The sequence below is a fragment of the Delphinus delphis genome, chromosome 17 (assembly GCF_949987515.2).
Source record: "Delphinus delphis chromosome 17, mDelDel1.2, whole genome shotgun sequence".
In the NCBI taxonomy this organism is placed as follows: Eukaryota; Metazoa; Chordata; class Mammalia; order Artiodactyla; family Delphinidae; genus Delphinus; species Delphinus delphis.
Genome location: NC_082699.1, coordinates 3,051,256 through 3,069,373, shown reverse-complemented (window position 1 = coordinate 3,069,373; position 18,118 = coordinate 3,051,256). Strand labels below are relative to the sequence as shown.

The 18,118-nt window shown below is 41.9% G+C and overlaps 1 protein-coding gene across 3 annotated transcripts in view; it reads left to right on the top strand.

The window, feature by feature from the left end:
* Positions 1 to 18,118, top strand: part of RB1CC1 (RB1 inducible coiled-coil 1) — a 60,158-nt gene that overhangs the window by 5,408 nt on the left and 36,632 nt on the right. For 2 of the 3 annotated variants that reach the window (XM_060035372.1, XM_060035371.1), the window contains exons 2-4: positions 13,408 to 13,527; positions 14,519 to 14,645; positions 14,816 to 14,986. In XM_060035372.1, the coding sequence (XP_059891355.1) occupies positions 13,408 to 13,527; positions 14,519 to 14,645; positions 14,816 to 14,986 (418 nt within the window). Of the gene's footprint in view, positions 1 to 12,340; positions 12,455 to 13,407; positions 13,528 to 14,518; positions 14,646 to 14,815; positions 14,987 to 18,118 lie in introns of all 3 variants that reach the window. The other variant, XM_060035373.1, reaches the window with a different exon arrangement.

Below are 18,118 nucleotides of genomic sequence, written 5' to 3'. Positions count from 1 at the left end.
ACTGGGGTTGATTATGAAGTCCTAGAATGTTGAAGATTACTTAAAATTACAATTGGCACCATTTTAGGAGCTTTTGTTATATTCCTTACACCATAATCTGAAATGCATTATTGCCGTCCCTCTCATACACTCTGCAGAAGGTATGATTTCAGTTCATAAACTGGTGTGAAGAGGCGCACTGAGCGTGGGAGAGCTGCTACTCAGGTGGCTCTTGCCATTTTCCTGCGAATCTAGCTTTAGGCCAGAGCTGTGGCTTCACACGTTTGACGGGGCAGGCAGAAGATGAAGTTCAGGGAGACTGTCTGTGTACACAACCGGGTCCTGCACCCAGGTCACAGACGGCGGGGCACGGTGGGCCGCTGGTGTGCCAGCTGCTTTGGCAACAGTGAGGCTCCGGGGTGGAGGGGCGAGGCGGCGTTGCCCGCAGTGTTGTAAGTGGAGGGCGTGTTCAGGAAGGGCTGGAGCCGGATGAGGAGAGCTTCCAGGCACTGAAAGAAGGATTATGTCGTTGGAGAATGAGGGGCTCGATTATAAAGGGGAAGAGGGATAGGATTTAGACAGAAATAACTGAAGTCTTGGGCAGCAGGAGAACCATCGTTTTGTTCGCAAAAGAACTTAGGGAATAGCTTTAAAGGAAAAGCCCTGAGTTGAAATGTAGACGTGTTGAGTTTGAGGAACAGTGTGGTTTCTGACTGGAGACAGCAGCGGCCAGGCGCTGGTCCTGAGCTGAGGACAGAGGTCTGGGAGAGTTAACTGTCTTGCGCTCGGTTTGCATAACCCTCCTGTGTATGTGTAGATTCTTCTCTGCATTCTCACAACCTGTGAGTTGGGGAGTCTCCTTCCTTTTTGTATCAGAACAATTCAGGTTAGTTGAGGTCCATCGGCATCACACAGTCGGTAGTGGGGGCGGGACTTGCATGTAGGTCTTCTGACTCGTGATCTCACGTTCTTTTCACAGTTCTCTTCTCCCTCTTATGTGCACATCAAGACAGTGAATGAAACTTGAATGGCCATCTAGGGAAGTGTGCAAAGTAAGCGGGGTGAGTCCCCCTGGGGCCCCGATTGGGGGCCAGCCTGGGACCAGCAGGTGGGGAGGGTTGTCTTGTCTCTTAGCTGGACCAGCTCTTATAGGGCAGTATCTTCAGGTCCTTTATTTCTTTGGAACGTGTAGAGTGTTGTCTTTTTTTCTTTTTCGAAATGGAAGCAAGTATTTTTAACCTCAGATTATAAATGTGATTTTAAAGACACCAGAGAGCGTGAAAGTCCTGCATCCAGAGATAGCCTTTGTTAAAAACATTGATGTTAAGTTGTTCCAAACTTTTTTTTTTTTTTTTTTTTTTTTTTTGTGGTACGCAGGCCTCTCACTGTTGTGGCCTCTCCCATTGCGGAGCACAGGCTCCGGATGAACAGGCTCAGCGGCCATGGCTCACTGGCCCAGCCGCTCCGCGGCATGTGGGATCCTCCCGGACTGGGGCACGAACCCGTGTCCCCTGCATCAGCAGGCGGACTCTCAACCACTGCGCCACCAGGGAAGCCCATGTTCCAAACTTTTTTAATGCTTGTGTCTGCGTATATACCCCTCAGTATTAGTTAATAAAATAAAAATAAAATCCACAAACAGAATCACATGATATATTCTGTAACTTGCCTTCTGTAACTAAATGATAAATATATCATTAATCGATGGGTCTAGATCTAATGAACATTTTAAAATGTCTGAGTAATGTCACATTACATAGTTGAACTGTAGTTTATTTGACCGGCACCTATGACAGTCATTGTTCTGATGTTTCATTGTTAATAACGCTGTAATGGAAATCATTGAATATATACCTTTGTACACTTGCCTGGTTATCTGCTTCCGATACCTTTCAAGAAGTGGAATTTCTGGTTCGCACATTTTAAATTTTGGTGCATATTGCCAGTTGAAATCTCCTTAAAAGGTATACCAATTTATATTCTTGTCAGAACTGTGCCAGTGTGCTCACTGTTACCTTGTCAGCAGTTTTATTCATTAATCATTAATAGTAATCTGAAGTGTAAAAATGGTATTTAAATAGACTTTGTTTTTCTGCATGCTGTGGATAGCCATTTAGTATAATACTTTGTTTGAACAGTTTTTACTTTCTCTCAATTTGGATTTCTCCTATTGTGTATGTGTGTGTATGTGTTTAAAGATACGTTTGAATCTCTTCTGTTCCATGTGTTATCTATTAATGGACCAGAATCCTAGTTTTAATTGCTGTTATAGTATGTCTGATGTGTTTTGATCAATGTTCTTTCCTACAGTGTCTCAATATATGTACAGCAGGCTGGTAAGTTGTATTCTCAACCGACAAACTAAAGACAGTGTTTATGCAAAGGGCCACATAATTTCAAGAAAATTTTGTGTCAGTGGTTGAGTTACTAATCATTTGATTTTTTTTTAAATCTAATATTGGCTTATTTTCTTTCTTTTTTAAAAAAATTTATTTTTATTTTTGGCTGCATTGGGTCTTCGTTGCTGCGTGTGGACTTTCTCTAGTTGCGGCGAGCGAGGGCTACTCTTCGTTGCGGTGTGCGGGCTTCTACTGCGGTGGCTTCTCGTTGTGGAGCACGGGCTGTAGGTGCGCGGGCTTCAGTAGTTGTGGCACATGGGCTCAGTAGTTGTGGCACGTGGGTTCAGTAGTTGTGGCTCGCGGGCTATAGCCCGCAGGCTCAGTAGTTGTGGCGCACGGGCTTAGTTGCTCCGCGGCATGTGGGATCTTCCCAGACCAGGGATTGAACCCGTGTCGCCTACATTGGCAGGCAGATTCTTAGCCACTGCGCCACCAGGGAAGCCCCTGACCCTTTGGTTTTAATTTAGAATTGCGTTGTGTTAACTTGTGTAATACTGAGTATGATTTCATCTTGTAGAAATTAAGAAAAAGTTTATATAAAAAGACATGGCAAATTTTAGAAGATCTTGACGGGTGGAAAGTAATGTTACATTAGGAACTAAGCTTATATTTTATATGAGGCACATAAAGTTAGTTTGTAATTCCTTCAGCAGCAGTTGGCTTCTGTGCTGGTACTTTATAATTAATTGCATGTAAGGAAGGATGTCTTTGACCTTTTTGCTTAAAAATGGAGGCAATGAAATGATAGGAGCCAGGGCACAAAAGGTGAAGCTTATTCCTCCCTGTTCAGGAGGTCAGCGGAAACGGTGTGCAGCTTCATGTAGCGAGCTGTAGAAAGGCGATGCTGGAATGTTAGTCCAAGGAACTGAGATGATTGCGTAGATGTTATCAGGCGTTTTTAGTTTGGGGAGAAGTACAGTGACATTAAAGTGAGACTAAGATTGCGTAGTTGGTGATGTCCTCCAGGATGGCTTTGACATGACTGCTGCAGGTAGAAGGAGCTGAGCTAGGCTGTTGGCCCAGGTGTGCAGTAGCAGTGCTGAGTTAGATCGCTTCCTGGGAGTAAAATGGACAGAGGGGCGCACAGACTTGGGGCTGTTAGGTCTGTGCCAGGGAGTACTTCTTCGCATAAGACATGTTAAACCAAACTGATCACCACTGGTAAAAACAAAGAGGTGGGTAGGAGGGGTAGTTAATAAAGAGAAGGATATGTTTAAGGTAGAGGTGATTATTACTGTTTTGTGTTTTTATTAAGGAACCTTGGAATATGTTGGCTGCTAAAGAAACTACCAAAAATTAGCTACTTGGATGTGATCTCTCTCAGTTACTATTTGAACTCTGCTTTGCTAGTAGTGGAATTTTTGTTCGTGAGGACCTATTCATTCAACAGATAATCTTGAGTACTTTGTGTTATGTCACAAGATATTTCCTGTCCCTAGGCAGCATTTTGGAGTATTTACTGTGGAGTTGGCAGTGTGCTGAATATGCTCTTTTGTGGGCATTATTTTATTTGTTTTCTACAAAAGCAGTATGAGGCAGGTATTGCTAATATCCCTACTTACAGGTTAGGAAATAGAAATTCAGATGGATGTGTACTGATGAGGACATCGGGTTTTTTTTTGTTTTTAACTGTTTACTTGACAGTGAAGCCATGTGGCTCATGGATTGGCTGGAGAAGATGTAACTCAGTAAAATTTTATAACTTTGATTTAGATTAAACAAAATTGGTCTTTATATAGGTCTTATGACATTTCTTTTAAAATAATTTAAAATATTAGCATGAGTAAATATATTTTGTTCATTCTGTTACCCTTTTAGAACATTTAATTTTATAACCCATACTTTTCAGTTAGAATCTGACCAGAGCTTTTATTTTGCTCACATACAGATTCCTATTTCCATTCCCTTATTATTGTGTCCAGTCTGCAGATTATGAAAAAAATAAAATTAAATGTAGAAATAAAATCTTTCCTCTACCAAACAAACTTAGCTTGCTGTGAAGCCGTGACATGACCACCTAAAAATTAGTCATACAAGGTTGAAGTTACAGCTCAAGATAGAAATAGATTGTTTTAAAGGACTTTAGTCTTAGAGGAGCTAAGGTAAAGGAGAGAGAACTTGAGATCAGGCAACTTTATGAGGAAATGCAAGTGGTGGAAAAGCAGGGGTCTCTGTGATATGCCTTGGCTTGGACTGGGACAGCGTGCTTGTGTGAGAGTCACGGGACATCTTTCTCATTTACTGTTTATTTCACATCTGGCTCTTTGAATTGTTAGTTACATCTTGCTTGTTACCCCTGCAAGATGGTATACCCTTCAGGACAGAGACTCAATTTTGTCTGTTTCCATGTACACAAAATTTACCTTATAGAACCTCCCTGGAGTAGGTCGGTACTGTGGGTGTCGTCCAGGGCGTCTTTCCTCTCAGGGCAGTGACAGGTTTGGGGAACTCTTAGCTCAGCAGTAATTTCATTTTTCCTGTCTGCAGTTTGAGAATAAGAAAGCCTGGACTGGCCTTTATGCTGTATATGGGTCAGGTGTTGGTGCACAGTGCAGGTTTGGTCTCTGTGTTTCTGTATATTTATACTCACTTGTAGGAAGTTAGGATTTTCATTTCACTGGCAGTTGTTACTGTTCCTTTTAGGTAGTGAAGCATAATATTTATGCCTTTCCGTGGACACAGTGGCCACAGAGTCCCTCTGTACAGGCATTATTTGTATATTTTGCTCATTTTCATGGATTGCCTGCGAATATGATATGCTGAGAGCTGATAGGAGATGCTGGGTCCAGACTTACTTGAAAGTGGGATGAAGACTGCCTTGGAGAAATTATGGAAAAGAAAATTTCTTAGCTCTGTCTTACCACAGTGAAAGGCTGCTCCAAAAGTGTTTCAGTGACTTGTATCCATCAACATGAGAAAGGATGACCAAAAGGTGTGGGAGGAATTAAGTTTTTGTCCAGCATGAACGGTGGGAGATCAGGTTCATAATTTCTGGTGTGCGTGTAACCCTTGCACAGGCATATGTAAGTGTCATTTTGTTCAGTAGTTATCTCATGGCCAATCTTGCTTCACCCCTTGCTTCACCCCTTCACCCCTCACTTCCCCTTGTCTCACTACTTTGATCTTGTAAATTTTGAAGAACAGATATGCCCCCGATAGCTCTGCAAGGAAGATATTATCTCTGCTTTTGAGATGAGAGAGGTGTGTGTTTATTAAAGTTTTACTTACCTATCCCAGGAACACCGGTTGCTTTTCAGGAAGGTCATAATTATTTATAGTAGATTCCCACCTATAATATATGAATGCTGAATGTCTTTAATGATTACCAGTATTTTGCCAATCTTATCTATCCCCCTGTCTAGCTAAACTCTCCCCTCCCTCCCTCTCTTCCTTCTTAAATTTGCTTTTGCTAGACTATTTTAGAACATTTCAAATATCATTTTACACATGAATTTTTTTAGAACTAATTATTTTTTACAACTATTATTTTATAACCAAAATGCTGTTATCATCCAAAAAGAGGAATCGTATTATATAGATTTTTTTTTTAGTTAATTAATTAATGTATTTATTTTTTGTCTTTGCTGGGTCTTCGTTGCTGCCCACCAGCTTTCTCTAGTTGCGGCGAGCGGGGGCTGCTCTTCCTTGGCGGTGCGCGGGCTTCTCACTGCGGTGGCTTCTCTTGTTGCGGAGCACGGGCTCTAGGCGCATTGGCTTCAGTAGCTGTGGCGCACGTGTTTAGCTGCTCCGCGGCATATGGGATCTTCCCAGACCAGGGCTGGAACCCGTGTCCCCTGCATTGGCAGGTGGATTCTTAACCACTGCACCACCAGGGAAGCCCTGTGCGGTGGTTTAGTCGAATCTGGACTTAGATGGAGTGGTCCTCACAAGACCGTTCTCACTTGGGATACCAGCCACAGGTTTGGTGGTGCCCAGGACCACCCTCACTTCGGACCAGCTGACTGCAAAGTCTGGCGTTCCCCAGGCTCACAGAATTCAGGAAAGTGCTGTGCTTATGATTACAGTTCTATTATAGCGAAAGGATACACATTAAGATGAAAAGCAGACAGAGGCAGATCCGCACGGAGGGGAGTCTGGAAGGGTTCCAGGCGCTGAGCTCTGGTGGTGCCCACCACGGGGTCGAGGGAGGCTCCGTGCTGCCCTCTCTGCCGCAGCACAGAGTATGGCGCCCTGGGGCTTACCCGAGTCGTTGGGCAGAGTTGTAACTGAGGCTTCATCACCTAGCGTCCCGTGGCTGGCCTGTAGTCTCTGGCTGCTCCTGGAGGCCAGACACACATCTTCATTCCCCATTTCCTCTGGGGATTGGGACTGATGCCGTGTTTCCCAGCTGTACGCACAGTTGAAGGAATAAAACAGAAAAGAGCTAGTGTAGATGTTGGAATTGCTTTTACTTAAAAATAATGTGCTTTTTTTTCTTCTTCTTTCGCTGTTCTTTCTGAAAGTAGATACCATGGAGTTTGTGTTTAGATATAAAATTTTCATGTTGCCCACTAAGATGTAAGCTTTATGAGAGAAGGCAATTTTATTATATTGTTTTCTCTTTATTCCCAAAGCCAAGAAAATGCCTAGGATGTACTAGAGTCTCAGGTGAATTTTTATTGAATGAATGTTATTCATTGACCTGGGTTCAAGGCCCTGGAACGTGTATTTACTAAGTTTCTGCCTTCGGCAAGTTGAGGAAACTCTGAGTCTTTTTGTTCATCTGCAGAGGGGGACGGTAATACTATAGGTATCTTACGTGTTGTGAAAAGTGAGGGAAGTGATGCTGAGCATGATGACCGCATATGGTGCACCCCCCGTAAGCACCAGCAATGCTGATTTCAGGTGCCGCAGACCCTCAGTGCCGTGGACCCCGGGAATGATGACTGACCTCGCCAGCTGGGTTTTCCGCACATGTTCAGGGGAGGCCCCTGGTGCGGGCTGACGGTGAGAGTGCGGAGTGAAGATTCGGAAGGGGGCTCTGGTTCACGCTGCCGGTTTGATGGCTGTAAACCATAGTCAGGGGATGAAAACATGGGACATCCTATCGGGGTGGGTGGGCTTCGGAGCTGTTGAAATGAGCTGAATGCGCAGTGATGGGGTCAAGTGTGCCGATACAGTGGAGTGGAGTTCTGCTGAGTTCTAGAGCCACTGACATCAGCACTGTCCTTGAAATTGGTACCTTGTTCATCAGGTGTGCAGACAGACTCAGCCTCAGATAAGTTTTGTTCAGGTTTTTGTCGGTGTTGTGAATGACTGCGGGTCACAGGTTGAGCTGCGGCTTTGGGCGGGCGCCCAAAGAAGACTGATGTTTGTTTGAAGGACACAGGAGCTGCTGCAGCTTGTCAGTTTCTCTCATTTGCTGCAGGTGTTGTGGAGGAGGGCGGCGACACTGAGGTCGGTCGCTAATCTCTGATGCTCCTGATGGACTGAGAGTGAGGTCGTGAAAAGGAAAAGGAAAGATGGAGTGTTCCAGATTGAAGGAGATTAAATAGATTTTACAGCTAAATGCCGCACATGGTCCTGAGTTGGATCCTGTATTGGGAGAAAAAAACTTTAAAGAATATTATTGGGGCAGTAGTTTGAATATTGTCTGTGGATTAGATAAATGGTAGTGATCAGTGATTTGATAAATGTACTTTGATTATGTACAAGAAAATCCTTGCTGTTAGGAAATACACATTCTGAAATATTTATGGATAAAGAGACATTCTATTCTGTCTTCAGATTACTCTCATAGTTCAGAAAAAATATATCTAATATTTATATGTATCTAAAGAGAGAGAGGAAGAAAGAAAGAAAACCGTGCACGTAGCATGAACTGGTCCAAATGGTAAAGCAGTGGAGCACAGTGGGTGAATCTGGGCAAAGGGCAGAAGGGAGTTTTTTGTACTATTTTTGTTACCTTTTTTCTTATGTGTGAAACTATATCAAAACAAAAAAGGTAAATAATATTGAAAAGGAAACAAAGAAAGAAAACTTAGAATAATATAGTGATTATTATAAAGACTTTGTGTTTAGTCTCAGAGAAATGCTGTGTCTTCCTGTAGTGCTTTCCCCACCTTCCCAGGACGGGCTTTCTCTTACCCCCTGCAACCCTGTCTAAATGGACCCACCCAGAGGCCTGCTGCCGTCACCCCAACCTAAAGTAGGTCCTCCTTCCTGCCCACTCTTCGTTCATTGTAATCATCACAACTTACATCATGTTTGCTTTCTTCTTGTTTGATGCCTTCTTCTCCCTCAAGATGGTGGACTCCATCAGGGCAAAGACCATATCTGTTCTGTTCACAGAATTCCCAGTCCTGGCGCCTAAGTTCATAGGCATTGGGTGGATTTGGATGAATGAATGAGTGAATGAGTGAGTGAGTGAATGAATGAATGAATCATCTGCGCCACCAGTGTTGTTATACTTCTGTTTTAGTCACATACTTCAGCTGTATAATCTGTCATGAAACAAGATGGCTCCTCTTCACCTGTAAGATAAAGTTTGTGCATTCGCTGACATTTTTTAACTAATTCGCCCTTTTATCCATGAAATCTTCATTGACTGCAGTCATGTGATGCCCTGCTTATCTCTAGTTTCCTCTCTTGATAACAGCTCAGGTCTGCATCCTTTCCCTAGGGATGCACCCTCTCGCTACTCTTTTCTTGTCAATCTGAGTGCCTTTCCTGTTTCCCTATCATCTCTACATACTTCTTAGACAGTATTGCGATTATGGTCGTTCTGCTTACTTTTCCTGGCGGCAGATGTTACATTTTTTTCATTGTTTCTGTATCTTCAATGCTCAGCCCTTGAATGTACAGAATGTACAGAATCTAATGTTGGGTACGTTTCTCGAGTGCTTGTCTTAGGCATTGCGTTGGATGTTTATATATATATCGTGTTGCTTAATTTTTAAGCTCACTGGATAAGATGAGTTTCCATTTTTTCTGGTAATTGAGGTTCACAGAAGTTCTGGGACTGTGCTGGTCTTATTTACTGTTACATCCCACGTCTAACATAGTGCATGGTACGTAGTAGGCAACCTATGCATGAATAAAGTCAAACTCACAAATAATCAGAGACAGGGTTTACATGTAAAATAATGAAATACTATTAGCAAGCATTTGAAAATAGTGTGATGGCAAGGGTACAGCGACCTTGCTGACTGGGTGCGTTGCCTGAGGAGTATAAATTGGTAAGAGAAGCAAGCCTAACAGCCTTGAAATTTTGGATACTTTGACCCAGCAGTTTTACTTCTAGGATTGACTTCATGGGAATGATCCTAAGCATAAGAACAAATGTGTACCTGTGAGATGAAAAAGCAAACACCTGGAGATAGATAGTAAATAGACTGTGGTGAATTCACAGGTTGGAATGCTTTTTGGCCATCAATATTGATGTTTATGAAGTATTTGTAATGGTGTGGAAGGATGATTATTAAGTGATGGACAAGTAATTTAGAGAAGTCAAGATAGTCTGGATAATGTTCTGGTATGAAATTCTCATTTAAACTTTCAGTGATTTTTCACATGTTTTTCTCTCACACTACAAGCCCCACAGGGGTGGGCAGGGGACCGTGCTTATTACTACCCAGAGACCCAGCTCTGCTGCTTGGGATGCCCTGATAATCAGCTCTTTATTTATCACTTCAGTCTGTTGGCTTCCTAGTCACTTTCCTTTATTCATTAAAAGATTTGGTTCTACTGTAGTGTAACGGGAGCATATCTCTTCGTGTAAGTTAGGTATCTGTTTAGTTGGGCTGAGCGGCTGGGGTTGCATTTGTAGAGTAGTTGCATCACCCATAATCGGTAGTGGGGCGAGTGTGTTGGTGGTGGGTGAAGTGCAGCCTTACTTATCCTTGGTGGAGATAAAGAACCTGTGGTCAGTGCCACGCATGTGACTTCTTGGCAGTCTTCATAATGAAATCCTTTACTGGTGTAAGATTAATCATTCATTTTATTGAGAAAGTATTTTAGAGCTAGTTCCCAGGAATACAGGGTCCTTGCTTTAAAGAAGCTTGCCATTCGGTAGAGGAGAGAACTCTGTAAAGAAACATCACAATATATGCAGCGTAGAAGCGCACGTGGAGTACATAGTCAGCACAGCTAATGGCAGCATTGTGTGATTGACTCGGTGAAAGACTGTGTGTGCGGGGCGGGGGGGGGGGGGGGGCAGGGGGAGGGTGATCACAGCAGGCCAAGGAAGGAGGCTCTAGGCTGGGGAACAGCCCTCACGAAGGCTCAGAGACTTGAAAGGGCTAGTTTTGTTCAGGAAGGTAGGCAGAGTGGTATCTAGGAGTGACAAGCTGGGGAGGGGTGGGAAGCGGTGGGGAGGCTGCGGGTGGAGAGGAAGAAGCCACGCAGCGTCTGCTGTTTTCCTGGGTGTTATCATTATGGTTAGAGACCCGAGAAGACGGAATTGGACTGTCTGGGTTTGAGTCCTCACTCATTACCCTGTGACATTACTGAAGCCCGTAATTCTTAGTTTCCTTGTCTATAAAGTGAAGATGATGATAGTATCTACTGTAAAGGATTCTTGTGAGGATCCAATGAAAACGTTTCATTTAGTAAAGCGTTTAGAGCAGTCGCCTGGGACATAGTAAATACTGGTAAACGGTGGCCGCTGCTGTTAAGGTCATCCTGACCCTGGTTGGTGTCCCGGAGCAGAAGCGCCTGACCACCCGGGTTGAGAATGGCCTCCCTGAGGGCGGTGGGAGGGTATATGCGGGGGTGGGGTCAAGGAGGTGGGGAGCCAGTTGAGAAATCCAGAGTCAGCGAGGGCTTGGGTAGCCACAGGAACAGGGGTAGGTAGCGTAGATGTTGCGTCAGAACCAAGCAGACGTGGATCGTTACCGACGTTTATGGATCTGTGAGGAAGACGGAAGATCTAGGGCAGCACGTGAGAGTGGGTGAATGTCGGTTCCATCAACAAAGAGAAGCGAAAAATGAACAGAGTTTCAGGTGGCAGAGCGTATTCGAGAGGAGTTGTGTAGAGAACTTGGGGCCAGGGAGTGGTTCAGGCTGGGTTCGGTGGTCGGCAGTGGTGCCTCTGCAGCCCCGGGGGGGCGGTGAGGTCCCAGCCGAGCGCTAGGGAGGTGGCCTAGGAGGACGAGGGGCCCGGGCAGGCTGGCGGCGGCCCTGCCCAGCGCTGTCCTGTGGGCCTGTGGTGGGCTGCCGCGCTACCTGTCGCTGAGGAACAACTATCACGATCGTCGCTGTTTAAAACAGCACAGACGTATTATTCCACGTTTGTGGGCACGGCTCGGCGGGGTCCTCTGCTTCACGGTCTCTCACAAGACTCCAGTGAAGGTTTCAGCCCTGGCGGGGTCTTGTCTGAGGCTCAGCAGGAATGATCCGCTTCCGAGAGCTCGCTGTGGTTGTCAAGAACCGGTGGTTCCTCGCAGGCTGTTGGACTGATGCCCTCAGCTTCTTTCTGGCTGTTGGCTTCGGTTTCTTGCCACGTGGGCCTCTCCCTATGACAGCGCATTCCATGGAAGCTGGCAGGAGGGAGGTCATGGTCCTGAGTAGCCGTCATGTAAGTGACACCCCATCACCTTGGCCGAATCTCAGTGGTTAAAGCAGATCACAGGCTCCGCCCACGTGCAAGGGGACTTGGGGAAGCCGAGGGGCTGCCTCAGAGGCCCAGTGCTACGGGCACCATTTTATTCCTGTCTTACAAAAGAAGAAACTGAAACAGTTAAGCATGCAAGTAGTGGGGCCGTTATATTTTAAGGACTGAAAAATGGCTGTACACTTTGACAGTGTCGGGGAATTCTTTGGGGACTTTTGTTTGGTGTCTTTTTAATGCAGTGGTGTAGGTCAAGGTCATATGCTTGTGGTTCAGTGAATGTGCAGGTAGGAAGAGAAGCTGAGTAGAGATTACTCTTTCAGAAGGTAATGTTAAAAGGAAGAGCACTTAACCGTTTTTTGTAGTCACATTGAATTATTTCTCTCTATAATCAGAAATTTTTCTTTTCCAGTTCACTGAGTTTAACCAGTAATGCCATTCAGTTGCCAATATCAAGCAAAGCAAACATAAGCCACTTTTAATCTGCTTTTTAAGAAAGTGGTAATCCTTTTCACAGTGCCTGACGGTAAGTCACAGTTCCTGCCTTTATAACGGAGTTTTGATCTAATGCATTTAAAATAGCGATTTTGGAAACATTAATTTTAAAGCCTTATTTGCTTTTTTCTTCCCTCATCTGCTCTAAGTTCATGTGGAGAGAGCATAAAGAAAGATAACTACTAGTTTCTGGAAATGTATTTGTCATCTTTCATCACTTACATTGATATTGGGGATTTTTACCTCCAGTTGTTAAAAATAAAACGCTAGCTCTTGACATCTGTCCCTTTTATTTATAGATGAGGAAGCTTTATTATATATATGGGGTTTTGACTTGGACAACTAGGTGATGGCAGGGTTGTTTTAAATATTCTGATTTCCCGACCTGTGCACTTTCTGCTGTTCCACAAAGTGATGAACTGTAAGGGCCAGAGTTTCTTTCGTGAAGTGTTTCTAACTCAGCGTGGAGGTGGAACTCAGAGTAAGAGGCACCTGGTGGAAGGAATAGGGACTGACTCTTTCCCTCCTATTGCAAGTGGTGGCTCTTCTTGTTTGCTGTTAGTAAGTTTAACCTTAAGACTTTTTCATTGTTACAAGGTAGAAGCAGGGGAAGAACTTTTGGAGTTAGGATGATGTTGGACCAAAGTTTTAATTTTTGTTTTTCTTCTTAATATAGGGTGGTCCATGAGAACAGTGTGAAGTATACAATACACCAAACTGTTCTAACTACTGTCTTCTTTCTTCCTCAGAACAAATTATTTTTCTTCATGATAGAAGTTACGCTTCTCATTAGCCTCATTACTGTTCATTTTTGTTTTTTAAGCAACAAGTTTACTGAATTGTCCAGTTAGCCGTTCTAGACATCAAAACCTATTCCGTTTTTTTGTTGCTTATGTAGTATAACTGTGCTCTGTCTTATGTGAGCATAATTGTCTTTGTACTTGCGTTTGTAAATTGACCACTTTTCTTGTCTGTTTCTTTCAGTAATCGTATCAGAGTGAGGTATAAGCTCACAGAATCCAGAGAAATCATCATGAAGTTGTATGTATTTCTGGTGAACACTGGAACCACCCTGACATTTGACACTGAACTTACAGTGCAAACGTGAGCTGGGTTTCATTGATTCTCATCAGTTTTGCATTTTGTACATGTAAAAAGTTAAAGATTTGATTTTGAGAATACTATTCCTTTATTAAATAAGAGTAGCAGTATGGCAAGTCTTCACTTTTTTATCCTCAGCATATTACGTATACAGTTGTCATCTTCCTCTAAAGCGCTAATGATAAATGTGTTAAGTTGTGCTTTGTTCTGTTTGCGTGACTGTGTTTTTCAGAGTAAACATACTGATTTCAAACCAAAGCAGTCGAATAGAAGTAAGTTTTCATAGCTAGTTGCTCTTCTGAGTTGCCCAGGGCGCTGCTGAGGGGGTTATTGCTATAGCTACATAAACCAGCATGTACCAGCCCTGTGGTTTTTCGTCACTGTTTTTATTATTTTATGTGAATAAAGTCAATAGTGTTTGTTTTGTTTGTTAATGATAGAATAAAATTTCGAATTAATCTTATTTTTTAATGGAATTATGAAATTATTTTTTTGAAAGTTCTAGTTTTTATAAAATCTGATTTGACCTGTAAAGGAATGGTTTTTTGAAAGATTAGGAAAAGAAAGCGATTTCCATATGGTGTAGACTTCATGTGTTTTGTGTAATGTGATGTGGAGATTTTAACACACATTCTTTGTTCTGAGGATTTTAACAGACCTGATGCTAATTTGAGCATGTTCCTTTGCTACGTTATATAAAGATCACAAAAATAAATGTTTCTACTGCCTGCATTTCATAAGCTCACTTTTAGGTGTGGGACACGGGTGATCGTTGACCTTCTAGTTATTTATGATTGGCTGGTTGATTATGGAATCCAGCTGCAGAAACAAGAAGCTTGTAGTGTTTACTACTGTTTTTGGGGAAATTTTTAGAGTGAAATTCATTTATCTGTCAGGTATTTTTTACATAGTGCCACTTGGATAATGAAAAAAGTTGTCATTGGGCAACTGTAAATAGCTGATGTTTTGGCCCCCTGCCCCCCCTCTTTTAAAGTGTGGCTGACCTGAAACATGCCATCCACAGCAAGTACAAGATCGCTATTCAGCACCAGGTGTTGGTGGTCAACGGGGGAGAGTGCATGGCTGCAGACCGGAGAGTGTGCACCTACAGTGCCGGGACGGTAGGTGTCCAGGGCCTTTCCTTCCATGCAGACGCACTCCAGCTTCACGGAGGGGCTCAGGGCTCGTGGTCGCAAGGAATGTGTATCTGATTGGTGTATGGAGGGCAGTGTGCACGTTCGTTATTTGTAACATTTTACTTCTTTTTTTTTTTGAATTTTTACTTCTATAGGACACAAATCCAATTTTTCTTTTTAACAAGGAAATGATCTTATCGGAACGTCTACCTGCTATTCCTAAAACTACCTTTTCAACAGAAAATGACATGGAGATAAAAGTTGAAGAGTCCCTTATGATGCCTGCAGTTTTTCACACTGTTGCTTCAAGGACACAACTTGCAGTGGTAATTGTAATATTTATTTATACCTAGTACAGTTTAAAATTAAAAATAGGCATTATTTAACAGAATAATGTCTTATTCACATGCTTGGTAATGTTTTTGTGGACTATTAGCTTACTAGGCATTGGCGAATGATCTAAAAAATTGATTGCTTCTAAAAGCATTCAAATCTTGGGCTTCCCTGGTGGTGCAATGGTTAAGAATCCGCCTGCCAACGCCAGGGACAGAGGTTCGAGCCCTGGTCCAGGAAGATCCCACATGCCACGGAGCAACTAAGCCCATGCGCCACAACTACTGAGCCTGAGCTCTAGAGCCCACGAGCCACAACTACCGAGCGCACGTGCCACAACTACTGAAGCCCACGTGCCTAGAGCCCGTGCTCCGCAACAAGAGAAGCCACCGCAGTGAGAAGCCCGCGCACGCAACGAAGAGTAGCCCCTGCTCGCTGCAACTAGAGAAAGCCTGTGCACAGCAACAAAGACGCAATGCAGCCAAAAATTAATAAATACAAAATAAATAAATTTATTAAAAAATCATTCAAATCTAAATAGTAGAGTAGTCTAAATTATAGAGGAAACATGCCAAAAACATGAAAAATAACAAACTTTGAAAAAATATTTTGTGATTACTTTGTCTGGATTTTAAATTTCAGGCGTGTGCTTTGTTCGTCATCCTACGTTTGCAAACAGTTACAAAATCTTAGGGTGGAACAACTGTCTTAAACATGGTTTGTTTACTCTTTCCTAGATGATGGTGTGCAGTTAATGACTTCAGGACATTGCTTTGATCAGTGCAGTACCTATGTTTGAGTAGACAGACATAGGCACAGAGAGCTTAAAGAACTCTTAAGATTGTGACTTTTCTCTCACATCCATGTTTAGGTCCTGGAGGAGCGCCCAGTCTCTTCCTAATACATACACCTCTGTGTTGCTGCTTGCAGCCCCCGTGCATTGTTTCCCAGCCATTTGGTTTATTTTTTGTTTTTTTGTGTTTGTTTTTGACTTGCTGGTACTTTACTGTAATAGTGGCTGTAAGCTATCAGTCGTGGGACACATTTTGCTTTCAGACATAAAAAAAAAATGTTATCTTTTAGAATCAATTGAAAAAGAGTATTTACCTTTTATAAAAATAAATTAATGAAATAAACTATTAAGTAGTAATATTTGCGTTCTTAAAAGAAATTTCAGAGCAGGTTGTTTTAATGTAGTACATACATTTGTGAAACTATACCATTTTTCACACAGGATACAACATAAGAGAATAACCTCATCTTTCTGGAATGTGCTTAATAAACATTAAAGAGTCAGGAAATGATTTTTAGAAAGCAAAATTATTTTTAAAAAGACAAACTCTGTAAACTGAATTTATGTAATAGAGTCCTTGAGATTTGTTTTCTGATTATTGGTCTATAAATAAATTAATAAAACTAATAAAGATAGGTTACACAGTTGCATACCACTTAAAAAGCAATGGTTTTGATTTAATTGAAAAATATAGATACTACATGCTAATAGAAAAATGTAATATTAGATATAAAAATTATAGGCTAACCAAATAGGACGTATAATTGTTAAGTGATTAGAGTAAAAAATCAAAAGAACAAATAAAACTTGATAAAAAGATTTAAAAATCAAACAGATGAAATGAGAGAGAGGATTAGTGTAGCAGTAAACAATCTTTGCAGTATCTAGTGATGCCAGGTGACAAGTTAAAGAATTGTAAAGGTTTAATCCAGGCATGGATTAAGTCAAGTAGGAAAGAGGAGGGCGTATAATGAGTAGCAGAGAAGAGCTAGGAATGGATACTATCTTCATTAAACTAGCAAAAATCTAGATAGGATATAATAGAAATAATAAAGTGAATACTAAACATAAAACAGTGAGATTAATACAGTCCTCCAGTATTTGGTTATTAATTAGCCAACTTTTCTCTTATTAAAAGAAATTTTATGGTATGATCAAAACAGAAAACAACTATGCCATCACAAGAAATACTGCTAAAACAGGTTGCTGAAGTATAAGAAGAAAGATATGCACGGAGCTAGTAGATAGTGGTTGTTAAAAGCATTAAACAGAAAAAAGTGAAATTAATAATAAAAGATTTAATTTGTGAAAAAGCCAAGCCACATCTGTGTTTGCCTATCAACACAGGCTAAAGATAACAATATTAATCCCAGGAGAACTTTTAATATAATGACGTACATCAGTGTTCATAGCAGATGGTGGAAACAGCTCAAATGTCCAGTGGATGTATACACAAAATGCGGTATATTCATACAGTGGGATATCAGCCTTCAACAGGAAGGAAATTTGTGATATAAGCTACAACATGGAGAAACCTTGAAGACAGTGTACTAAGTGAAATAAGCCAGACACGAAAGGACAAGTAGCGTATCATTCCAATTATATGAGGTCCCTAGAATAGTCAAATTCATAGAGACGGACAGTAGAATAGATGTTACCAGGGACCGAGGAGTGAGGGGAGTGTTGAGTTAATTGTTTAATGGATGCCGAGTTCCAGTTTGGGATGATGAGAGAATCCTGGAGATGGGTGGTGGTGATGGTTGCCCAGCAATGTGAACGAGTTCATGGTACTGAGCCATACACTTAAAGATGTGTTAAAACGGTAAAATTTATGTGTGTTTCACCACAAAAAAATTTTTAAGGGAGACTTTAATACATTTCTCTCATAATCAAAAGGATCTTGTGGACTAGATTGAATTCTCTGAATCCTAAAAATATAGAATATACTTTTTTCCTTATAGATAATAACCCAGAAGAGTATCAAAAGACTAATATATTAATAGCAAAAAGCAGATGTTATAGGGATACAAGGATGGTTCAATATTTGGATATGTATTAATATAATTAATTGCCTCAATCACTAATACTTTACAGGAGAAGACATAGAGCATCATATTAATGTTGTCTGGAAGAGGCATGTGTTAAAAGTCAGCAGCTGTTCCTAATTAATTAAATAGCCCTAGAAGGGAGCAAAATAAATGTAACACAGACTCGACCAAATATAAAAAGATAATCAGCTTTCAAGTAAGTGAAAAGCTAGAGTCACTTGCATAAATCAGAATAAACCTGTTCAGTATTCTTTTGGAACTTCTGGGAAATATACTGAAGTAAA